Here is a 12,254-nt window from a genome sequence, read left to right on the forward strand (position 1 = left end):
ATTTTATTTATCTATATTTCAACTTACACTTGTTTAATGCTATTTAGCCCTGAATGTGTGCTATATGTCAACAGAGGAGAAATACAAATAAATAAATAAATAGATTAATTAATTAATTAATTAAAGGAGAAGCAAAGCCAGACAATCTCTCAGATGATCTAGAAACATTGACCAATGGAGGTTGATTCTTATAGTTCCTTATCCAACAAATAATAACATCTCTTTTCTTTCTTTAGAAATGTCTTAAGACAGGCTGGAGAGATGGCTCAGCCATTGAAGGCTAAAGCTCACAACCAAAAGAAGAAGAAATTTCTATGGCATTAGATTTGTTTTTTACAGTGTGGTAGATTGTGATGAAGAATTCATATTTATTTAACAATAAATTCATAATCGCATTAACAATAAATTGTACTGAGTGGGTAGATGTAGCAGTTTCTGTAAGTGCCGGCTGATAACACCTCACACCTGTACTGCCCCACAACCGTGTCCTTGTCTGACCTGGGAAACTTGCCCAGTGATGTCTGGGAAGTTATTATCTACCTTATCAGGCATCACCTTTTGGTGTATGACAAACAGCCCAGCCCTACTATGTCTGCACAGAATCACCTCTGTGATGTAACCTAAGTCCCAAATCTTCCCCACAAACCAAGCTGAGTCTGGACTTTTGAAACCACATCTTTGCTTAGATTCTTCCTGTGTGCATTCCTGCTGTCTCTACATTCTAAATAAAATTTCCTAGAATTATTAGTTTAAAAAAAATCATTTAATCAGAAATCTTCATTAATCAGGAACTTCCAGCCACAGAATTTGCTTGTTATCACTCAATATAGACAAGAATAAATTCTCTGGAATCAGAGAATGCTGCACTAAGTATCTATTCTTGCTGGGGGCCACAGGATTATGCAGTGAGAAATTCAGCCATCATAAAAAGGCCAACCCATCAGAGCCAAGGGTTCTAATGGAGGATTTAAATAAAAAACACAAAGCGTATTGGCATTATTGCCTTTTGAATGGTTTGGCTGTTTCCTGCTGTAGATTTCTTGTGTAAAGCCATATGCTTTTCCCCATATATTACAAATTTGGCATTTATTCCCATGGCATAGCAGTGTTTTGACCATTTACTGGGCACAAGTTCTCTCATGTGCTGGTATATTGGGTGACATCCCCTCCATTCTGTGGGACCTCCAGTGAGAGAATTCGAAGTCAATAAACTTGATTCCCACAGCCTAATCTCCACTCCATTCCCTGAGACATACATTAGAAGCCAGCTCCCTGCGATTATCTCCCATTCGGCAGGACATGTGGTCAGGATAGGATCTTTCAAATAGATCACATTTGGGACCTTCCGAGATAAAGGAACGTCCAAGCTCATTTGATTCCTGGTCCCTCCTGATTATGGAAATTGAGTGCCCTAAATTCTCCTGCAGCTGACTTGGGAAAGTGCTAACCTCAGCTGACCCCCCAGCTCTACCCTAAAAAGCTATTAATCCCCCTCGTTCTAACTGCTTAGGTGATAGATATAAACTGTTGCACATTTATTTAACACTAACCCCTACTTTAATTATATACACCTAGGAATGAAGCATCATGCATGAACTCCCTCAGAATGGAGGACCCTATTAAATCAGCCTTTCTGCTTCTCAGCACTGCCCAGCGTCCTTCTCTCCACGCCTCCCCAGAAGCAGAAAAGTGCTGATGGTGTCACTTGGGACAGCTCCTATCTGCTTCTTGTTCCTGAGAAAAAAATGATAGCTCTATAACGGTGGTGATGTACTGTGTACCCTGGTAAACTTGCCTGAGGATCAGAGGACAGAGCCAGCCACTAGATTAGACACAGAGGTCAGGCAGTGAAGTTACACACCTTTGAGATCTCATGTGTTTGCTTGGGAAATACACACGCCTTTAATCCCAGGAAGTAATATGGCAGGGCAGAGAAAGGTATATAAGGCGTGAGGAAATAGGAACTCACTCTCTTGAGGCTGAGGATTTCGTAGAAAGAAGAGCCAGTGGCTGGCTGTTCTGCTTCTCTGATCTTTCAGCTTTCACCCTGATATCTGGCTCTGGGTTTTTTATTAAAAGACCATCTAGAAGCTGGGAAGTGGTGGCATACACCCTTAGTCCAAGCACTCAGGAGGCAGAGTCAGGAGGATCTCTGTGAGTTCAAAGCCAGCCTGGTTTACACAGACTCAATTCCAGGGCAGGGTCCAAAGCTAAGTTGAGAAACCCTGTCTCGAAAAACAAAACAAACAAACAAACAAACAAACAAACAAAAGACCATCTAGATTCGAACAACAGTAACTTTTCGATTACCAGAGAACTGCCTTTGTTTTGTGTGTGTATATAAACTGAAAGACTCTGCAGCAGAAAAGAATAAAAAAAGTTGGCAAGAAAAAGCACAGAGTGAGAGATTTTTTGCCCTCAGATCTTTTGAGTCTTAAGCTGGCTGTAGCCTTTCCACTGAACCCTGGGAGGACATTGAGGCTGGCCCGCAATAGCCCTCCATACATTCCACTGTGTCCTCTTCTTGGAAGTTCTGCTGTCACAGGTTCCCAACATTTGGATGAGCCTTAGCTCTCAGTCGGGAAAATATTCAATGAACTTCAGCAGAGAAGTGGTTTGCATAGTAACTTTTTATGTTCTCATGTCCTTTTTGTATTTCAAATGTTACATCTTGACTTAGAAAGAAAATAAGAGGAACATTCAAACAGCCCCTCAAGCTTTATCATTGTTTTAGAATATTTTTTTAATCATAAAAAGGGTTTCAGTAAATGTTCTTATGGTACATGGGATTAGATAAAGATAAAGTGAACGACTTTAACTAAACCAGTAATACTGAGTATGAAAACAATTGTTATCTTGTTTTTTTTCTTTTTTTTGAAAATATAATTTAATTACATTTCTCTCTTCCCTTTCATCCCTCTACATCCTCCCATATATCCCTCCATATTCTCTTTCAAATTCATGGCCTTTGTTGTTGTTATTTTTTTTTTACTAATAGTTATCACATATATGTGTGTGTATGTATATGTGTGTGTGTGTGTGTGTGTGTGTGTGTGTGTGTGTATCGTGTTCAGTCCACATAATGCTACCTGTATGTATGTTTTCAGGGTTGACCATTTGCCACTGGCCAACCAACTGATGTGCTCTTCCCTAAGAAGGAATGCCACTTCCATTCCCAGCTATCTACGGTTGCTTTATTTTAATCTGTCTTAGCTCTGCCCCAAACAGTAGAGTATTATACAAGTGGTCAATCAGAGAATTGCTGTGGAGTATTCCCTTTGTACACTGTAAAGATTTGTCACTCAAATTGGTTTAATAAAATGCTGATTGGCCAGTAGCCAGACAAAAAGCATAGGAGGGACAGCCAGGCTGAGAATGCTGGGAGGAAGAAGGGCAGAGTCAGAGGAGATGCCAGCCAGCTGCTGAGGATGCAGGAGGTATAAAAAATGAGGAAACAGTACATGAGCCACATGGCAAATCACAGATAAGAAATATGTATTAATTTAAATATAAGAGTTAGGTAGTAGCAAGCCTGAGCTATTGGTCAAGCATTTATAATTAATATTGAGCCTCTGTGTCAGTTATTTGAGAACTGGTGGGCAGGACAGAAACTTCCACTAACAGAGAAGTCCATGGCAATCACTGTGTGGCTCTGAGATTGCAGGTAGTCTGCAGACAGAGAAAGGTGCTAAGAACAATGACTAGTCTTAATATTTCTACTGAGGACTGATATAAGGCATCTATTTAACTGTTCATAAATTATTGTACATAGTCATAATGCTGTATTTATCCCCTCTCTTGGCCACTAATGAAACATAACATATTATCTATTATCATTATTTGACAGAATCCTGCAGAATAGGATTCTATAAATATTCATTAAATACATATACAAAAAATTAATTTTGAAATCCATTAAATGGATAGAAAGATAAATGAATGAGTCATAAGCTACACTTTTTCATTTTTATCTCAAATATGTTTGGAGTAGAAAGAATATCTTAATAATTAAAAGGTTGTAGCCTGCATAAAAGAAAAGTGAAAGAAAAATCACTAAAACTGGAAGACTACACAATGAGAATAGTTCAATATTTTGAATAGTTTCTGATGTTACTAAATGAAAACTGGTTAGTTGTCATCAGAAAAGTAATCAACTAGGAAACTCTCAGTTGTTTATTGTGTACAAGTCTTTACTGTACAAAACTCTTTAATTCTGTGTTATCCTTTGAGAAAGTGGATGTAGAATGAGAAATTATGAAGAAAAGAGCAAATAAAATATTCAAAAACATAGAAGTAGCATTAAGGAAGGAATGACTTCTAAGAACTAGGAATTTTGAAAAAGTGAATGTAGACTACATCTAAATGAATGGATTTGGGTTCAAGGTGACAGACTTCTCTTTAAAGACCTCATTAAATTTATGTTAAATATAAAAGTAGGTAATAAACCCAAACACTAACAAAAAGTAGGAAAGATTTCCTTAATAGATGAGAGAGTCATTTCATGTCTTGAATTCAGACAAAGAAAAATAACTGGCTAGAGAGATGGCTCAGCAGCTTAATACTGGCTGTTCTTCCAGAGTACCTGAGTTCTATCCAAGTTCCCACATTGGGCAGCTCCCTACTACCTGTCACTCTAACTCCAGGGGTTCCAGTATCCCTGTTCTGCCTTCTTGGTCACCTGCACTCATGTGGACATGTGAACATAGACATATGAACCTATACACAACTTAAAAATAAAGTAAATCTTTGAAAAAGAGGAAAAAAATCCTGAATTTAAAATTACAAAATGTACCTAGTATTAAATCTTAAAAAAAAATACTAAGCAATTATTTATTTATTCTTTCTTTAGCCCATGGAATCCAATTAGTGCTGCCTATATTGGAATGGGTGTGAGGTCCTGGGAGAACTTGGGTTGAAAGTGAAGGATGAATATAATCAAGATACATTGTACATATATACACATTTTTCAAAAAAAGAATAAACTTCTAAAAATGAGTAATATCTTTAAAGAAACAGTTTAAAGTTTTATTGAAATGCATCAAAGAAGTTCTAAATGAATTAGTCATTTTGTGCAGGCCTCTACATTTGAAGCAAGTTAAATCAAATTCCAACAAATGTGTGTGTGTGTGTGTGTGTGTGTGTGTGTGTGTGTTTTATACATAAAAGCATAATTCAAGATTAGCCAAGATAAACCTAAAGAAGATTATAATCCTAGATTATATGTATTAGATGTACTCGGTGTACATTCTGAAAAAATGTATTTGAATCCAGAAATCTGTGAATATGATATCATTAAGTTATGAGAGAAGACCTGAAGATAGATTTCTTGGACACTGAATCCCATATTAAAAAGCCTCATCAGAATGAAAATTTATAGAGAAATTAGGAGGAAGACCTTGTGAAGATGGAGACAGAGATTAGAGGTTTTACTATTTGCAACAACAGATTAAGGAATGCTTGGAGTAGCCAGAAGTTAAAACAGATAAGGAGTAGCCCTTGCTATTGACGGAGTGAAAAATAGTTGCACAATTAAAGAGTTTATATGCCTCAGTTAATATGTCAAAACTTCATTTGTGGAGGGGCTGGTCTGAAAGATAAGCATGAGAATGACTATTGTACCACAGTAGTGCTAAGAAAACTGCTTTTTACATTAGGGAAGAAATGAATTTAATTCCTTAATTCAAACACACGTGTGAGTCAGTTCCATATAGCATAAATTTTAAATGTTAAAGAGAAAGCCAGGGTTTTAAAAGCCAATGATATAGAATCAGAAATGATTTCCCATACAAGTACAAATGGTACTTATGAGAAAATAATGATATCAATAACATTTTAAAATTTAGATCACCTGTCCATCTCAATACAGTATAACAATAATAAAAATGCAAGGAAGAAATTGAAAATGTCATTTTCAATATGTATTATCAGTGTAGGTTTATATACAAATGGTCCAAATCTTTAACAAATATTAATGGAAAAGAAATGCACATGGCAGATAACTATGGCAAAACTTAATTACTAAACAAGGAAATGAGAATTAAATCCTCAATGAGATGCAGGCTGCCAGCATGGCAAATTTTAATAGTCAAATTGTAAAATTCTGAGAAGGTTGTAGATCAGTGCTTCCCATTGACCTTACCATTCTCTCAATCTGATGACTTCTTTCTATAAACTCTCTTGATGACCTCATCCCATAATTCTCTTTGTACTTGATGTTTGTGACTTGAAAAGAGGCAAGGTAATAGAATGACTTATCATCTGAAAGGCAAGGAGAATGGAAGATCCTGGGTTACATGTACTAGGTTTTTTGTTTTTCATCTAGAACAAAAGTTACTGTAGAATTCAAGAACGCCACCTTATAATTTCATCATGGCAGTCAGCCAACACAGAATATTCAGTTCTCAAAGAACACTGACTGATACTCCTCTTATATATCCATATGCATATCAAAACTTTCCTACAGTTAGACATGTACAATATAATGAAAAGTCAATGTCAAATGAAATCGTAAAAGTCATGTGCATTCCTTTCTCAGAGAACTGCTAACATAGGTTTATCAGGGTTTTGATGACACAGTTGCCCAAGTTTTGAAAAATCTATCCTCTTCGTAATTCCCACTGCCACCAGCAATCTAGTTTATGTCGTGTCATTGAGAGCAAAATCTACAGCCTTCTTAAGAGTATCCCTGCCGCTTCTCCCATTCTCCACACAGCAGCCAGTTGTGTCAAGAGCTGTCCTAGAGACTGCCAACTTGGCAATACCACTTGCCCACCAGAGGCCTTTCCTTTTTCCCATTACCATGGGAATGAATGCCAACTCTTTTACTTTAACACACTGCATCCTCACTTGCATGGAACCTGCCTTCTTTTTCATATTCTTTGCTACATACTCAGAATTTATGTTGAAGCAGCAGCAAAACTGTTTGTGTTTTCCTATATTTAGTATCCCCCTCAAGATTTTGCCTCTCTATTACTTTCTCAGGAAATCTCTGTCGGAGGGTGTTCTCTACTGGTTTCCTCCTATTCTTGACATCGCCTCTTTTCAAGATGCTATTTGCCGCATTGACACTGAGCTACCAACCTCAACTGCACAGCTATACTACAGTTTGAAGAGCTCCTACTGTAAAATTCTAAAGATTTATGCTTTTTTTTCAATAGGATGTCAGCCTCTGGAGGGGAACTTTGGACTACTTTTTATTCAAAGAGGAATATCTATTTCAATACTCTGTACTTATTAACTACACAATATTTTATGTTAAAATTGACATTTTAATTCAATTATAATTCCATTTCAAAACACTTTCTAGATTAAAAATTATATCAAAGACCTGGAATGAGTAAGAATTACATTTATAAGAGAATAAACATATTCTAACTCTAATACCTACAAGTACTTGACATTATTATTTGTTTTTTTTCTGTTTTAACTGTTGTTTTATCTGGCTGAGGTGGATTACTACCACAATTTCATATCTTCTTTTTCTTATTTATCAGTTAACCCTAAGAATTTTTTTGAGACATAGTCTCTCTACATAGCCCTGGCTGTCCTAGAACTTACTCTGTAGACCAAGCTTGCCTCAAACTCACAGAGATGCACCTGTCTCTGCCTCCAAAGTTCTGGGATTAAAGGTGTGCCTATGCCCAGCTAGTATTTTGTATCTTAAAAATATAGTTTAGTTATCAAAGTTAAAAGTTGAAAAAGATGCATCAACGATGCCTTTTTACCTAAATAATCTATGCTCCATTTCCATTGTATTTATGGTTTCACTTTCAAGATCATGGCTTAATTCTTTGTCATGGATGAGTAGATGAATGAATAAATACTAAGTTCTAATCAATCACTGTTTACATGCAGTGTCCTAACACCCCAATCACATCTTCACAAGATTTCATAGCTGAGTTCTTTTATAAGAGGCTTTATTATTTATTTCAATGACAGGTATTTTTTCAGAGATGTCTCTATGTATATTTCAATGCATTTTAATATATTATAATCTCAAAATATAAAAAAAAGTGATTTAAAAATCAATTAAAATGATGTAAAACACGAAGTTATGAATGGTTGTTGTTATTTTATTATTTTGCTATTGGAAATATTCCATGTCATCAAAAAACAGAACTCCTACATCCCTGGAAGTAGAGTTGGTCCTGCATAGAGAGAAAACAAGTAGGCTGTCCCAAAGCAGATGAGCACTTTAGAGCTTTGAGAAACCAAGTTTTAAAACAGTTTCAAAAATTAGGTTTATGAATTTTGTGAAAATTCAATTTTACAAACTATATCCTTCAAAATTTTATGTGACATTATATAGCAGTTTCACTTTTACACCATAACAAGGGATAAAATAATTAATACAAAATTATCCTAAAATTTTTAACTATATAAAATTTAGAAAAACAGCTAGTATGTAATTCCAATAAGTAAATACAACAATTAAAAAGTCAAGTATCCTCCCTAAAAAAGAGCAGATAATTTTCAAACCCATGTGTTTGGACTTTCAGTTCATTCTATAGATCATATGATATGGTAGTGAGTGTGGTTTTATTCATTAATCATTGAAGATACTCATATAGTTATTAAAAATATGGTCATTTAAAAATATTCCATAAACTTTTTCACTGGCAGTTTTTTTCCAATATGCAACTGGCAATGAACACTAATTTATGAAGTATTCAAAATCAGTTTTAAAAAAAGAAAAAGAGAGAGAGAAAAAAATTGAGAAAATGAAAGAAAGAAAAATGATTTGATAAAAAATGAGATACATTTTTTAAACAAACAATTATAGGAAACACAAATGACCTATTGATTCATGGATAGGCCCTCAACATCACTGCTGATCAGACAAATGCAAGTTAAAATAAAAATTTCAGTGCTAATGTTACCTGCACCAAATTAGCAATTATAAGAAGGCATGGAAATTACTAAATGTTGATGATACGTGACAGTGATAATTGACATACAGTGATAAAAAATAAACAGTTAATTAAAAAAAAAGATTCTCCATAGTCTAGCCCAGGGTTTATACAGATAATTATACATTTTCATGTTTCCTAGGCAAACCCTTGTACATGTTCACATGTATACCAAGATATATGTGTAAGGTACATAGTGGCTGGTATTCTCTTAAAATCTGTAACATTCAGTAATCCCCAGGTACATAAAAAGGTAAGTAAATTGGGGTTGATATAGCAATACAAATTTATTCTCATATAATTCTGGAAGTGAGAAGTCTCACAGCAGTTCGTAGGTTTAGGACCTCCATGCAGTGGAGTTTGGTCTTTCTGGAAAAATCTGTCTTGCCGTTTTCTAGAGTGACCTCATCCTTTAGCTCCTCGTTCCACATCACGTGACCCCGTTCCCCTTCTCGTTCAGTGCCTGCTCCCCTTCGACTTCTTTTTCTCCTCCTTCTTAGAAGCACCCTTGCAGTTCTATTTAGGGACCATACAGAACATCTATATAATATCCCCATCTCGACATGATTATTGTCTCTTCTGCTGTGTAATGTTCACTCAGTCTGAAGATGAGGACATGGACCTCATTGGACGAGGGCCTATCACAACCTTTATGACAGCTTTTTAAAATGCTTTTAGACACTATTTTTATTATTCTTTCACTGTTTCTTTCTGAGGCACTGGGGTTCTTTTGAATTTATTTGCTGTTTTTAAGACACGGTCTTATTCTACAGCACAGACTGACTGGGAATTTATGTGTGTTTCAGGCTGACCTGGTGAGCCTTTTGTCCCAGGCTCCCAGGTCCTGAAACTAATGGCATAAGGAGGGTATTTTTAATTTTAGGTTTATTGACTTCTAACCCAAAATGTCAATAAGAAAGATAAAATTACAAGAGATATTTTGATTTGGGTTTGTCTAAATCAAATGTTTCGATCATTTATGTTTACAAATATGCAAAGACAGAGGTAAGTGAATCTTAGCTGTGTATCATTTGGTTTTATCTGTGATAGCATTTTTCTATACAGTTAGAAATTAGTTCTGAGTTTTTCATTCTCCCTCCATCATGAAAGTACTTTACTTTCCTTCAGATAAAATGTTGACTTTGACTTCTTTAAGATGTTTTGGGGTAACTTTTTTATATAATAAGCTTTTACTCTCCCCCTCTTCCCCCGTCTTTCTTTCCCTTCTCCTTTCTTCTAACCTCCTTTCCTTCCTTCCTCCCTTCCCTCTCTCCCTTCTTTCCTTCCTTCCTTCCTTCCTTCCTCCCTCCCTCCCTTCCTTCCTTCCTTCCTTCCTTCCTTCCTTCCTTCCTTCCTTCCTTCCTTCCTTCCTTCCTTCCTCTCTGTCTCTGTCTCTGTCTCTGTCTCTCTCTCTCTCCATTTCCTTATTTCTTTGTGGTATTGGGGATTTGAATCCACAACTGAGCACCTCCTAGGGAATTGTTCTTCTACTGAACAATATCCTCAGCATTCTTTAATTCTTAAATTTTGAGACAGGCTGTTCATTTGATGAGGCTGTTCTTTATCTTACTCTGTAACCCAGGTAGTCCTTGAACTTGTAATTCTCCTTCTCCAGTCTCCAGACCAGCTGGGACTACTAGTTAACACTACTGAGTCATATCTATTATAAGCTTTCTGGAGGTGATTCATCAATATATTGATTCTGAGAAGGGCAGTCAAGCCCATAACTTGATGTTATTTGTCCTTATTCTGAAGAATTTTTTCCCTTTTTTAAAATTCTTCTTTGTGTTGCATTTACATGTGCTTATCAGCATTGTGTGTCTATTTAAAATTTTTAGTATTTAGAAATGTGTAATGCAGCCTTTCTGTTCTTAGCAAACTATACTTTTACATCAATAAAATATTATATTTACCATTGAATGTCATCAAAATGTCCAATTTTATGCAACAGAGTGCACTGTACAATAGGAACCGAGCCAGGAGACTTACCTTCAACGACGAAGTGAGTGACAATGCCAATTGTGATTCCTACGATTGCTGCAATTGCCAATGTGAAAAGAGAGAGTCGAATAGGGTCCCAAAATTGTTGTTGTCTTCTGTGGTATTCAATTCGTGGGTATTCAGTTTCTGAAAATTCAACTGGTCTGAAGTAACAGAATGAAAAATGACAGCAATTCAGTAGGCTTAATCATGGTCCTTCCTCACATGTATTTCCCTCTTTCTTTTTTTATTGAAAATAGATTCAGTGGAGAGAAAGTCTAAACTGGAGGTCTCCATTGGGTCCCTCAAAAGTCAGGGAACCCTGCAGAACAGAAGAAAGAAAGATTGCAACAGTCAGAGGGGATAGAGAACACCGGGAGAACAGGGCTCACCGAATCATGTGCATTTTCTCATGTTCATTCCTTTGTCTAATGATTGGTATTGCTAAGGAGCATTGGGTTACTTGAATTGCAACGAGAACACCGTAATGTGCATACCCTCCCCAAACCACAAGCACAGTACATTAAGTTCTATCAATGTGATGATTTCTTTGGCCTGATTTTTGTGTGGCATACTGGAAATTTAAATGCTTGGTAATGAAATATAAATGCTAAATTAAAAATTTATACTTTATAAATAATGTTTAAGTCATTTAAAGAAGGGAGATTTTAAGCACAGCTTTGCATAGTTCCATCAGTTGTAACTGATTAAAAATAAAAGACTTTAATAAGACTTAAAAAAAAACTATCTTAGAAATTAAAACAATCCATCCCTCACCCAGAATCCACAGATTGAGTGGGCCCATCCGCTAGGGAGGACTCCTCATGCTGTGGCTGGAAGCTGAATCTGAACACTCCTCACAGGCTCACCTGGGGAACTTCCTCAATACTGTGACCCTCAGTGGGGCTGGGCTCTTCTAACTCAGAGGTCCCCTCCTTGCCAGTGCCAGGGGCTGAGCACACTCCAGATGACAATTTCTGCTTCCCCCTGTCCCCTTGGTAGAGGTCTTCAGGGTCTTGGCCCGGCACCATCTAACCAAATTCTGGAGAAATGGACTTTAGAAGCTGCACTCTCTGCTCCCTGGGGCCTTAGGGAAAAGAAGCCGACCCTGGTGAAAGGGAGAGGAGGGGACTTAATTTATTTCTTTTTCCTTTGAGCTATCTCCCTCTCTGAGTCAGTTTTCATTTCCTCCAGGTGGCATGGTTTTTATTATCTGGGTAACAGCAAGCAACTGAGAAAAAAGAGAAAGAGAGATTAAAAAGGAAAGAAAAGAAAAGAAAAGAAAATTTCTTGATGGTTTGTTTTTAAAGTAACTATATGAGTTAGAGAGAGAATGTTCAGTTTAAGAGCACTTGCTGCTCCTCC

General features: G+C 36.5%; 1 protein-coding gene across 1 annotated transcript in view; it reads right to left on the bottom strand.

Moving 5' to 3' along the window:
• LOC128108778 (transmembrane protease serine 11F) overlaps nt 1-11,920 on the bottom strand; it is a 32,804-nt gene extending 20,884 nt beyond the window's left edge. The window contains exons 1-3 of the mRNA XM_052735822.1: nt 11,751-11,920; nt 10,899-11,053; nt 6,140-6,258 (exon numbers count right to left, since the gene is read on the bottom strand). Coding sequence (XP_052591782.1) covers nt 6,140-6,258; nt 10,899-11,053; nt 11,751-11,920 — 444 coding nt within the window. The remainder of the gene's footprint in view (nt 1-6,139; nt 6,259-10,898; nt 11,054-11,750) is intronic.
• Between the last annotated feature and the right edge of the window lie 334 nt (nt 11,921-12,254).

Source organism: Peromyscus californicus, unplaced genomic scaffold (genome assembly GCF_007827085.1).
Source record: "Peromyscus californicus insignis strain IS unplaced genomic scaffold, ASM782708v3 Scaffold_13__1_contigs__length_99412109, whole genome shotgun sequence".
Classification (NCBI taxonomy): Eukaryota; Metazoa; Chordata; class Mammalia; order Rodentia; family Cricetidae; genus Peromyscus; species Peromyscus californicus.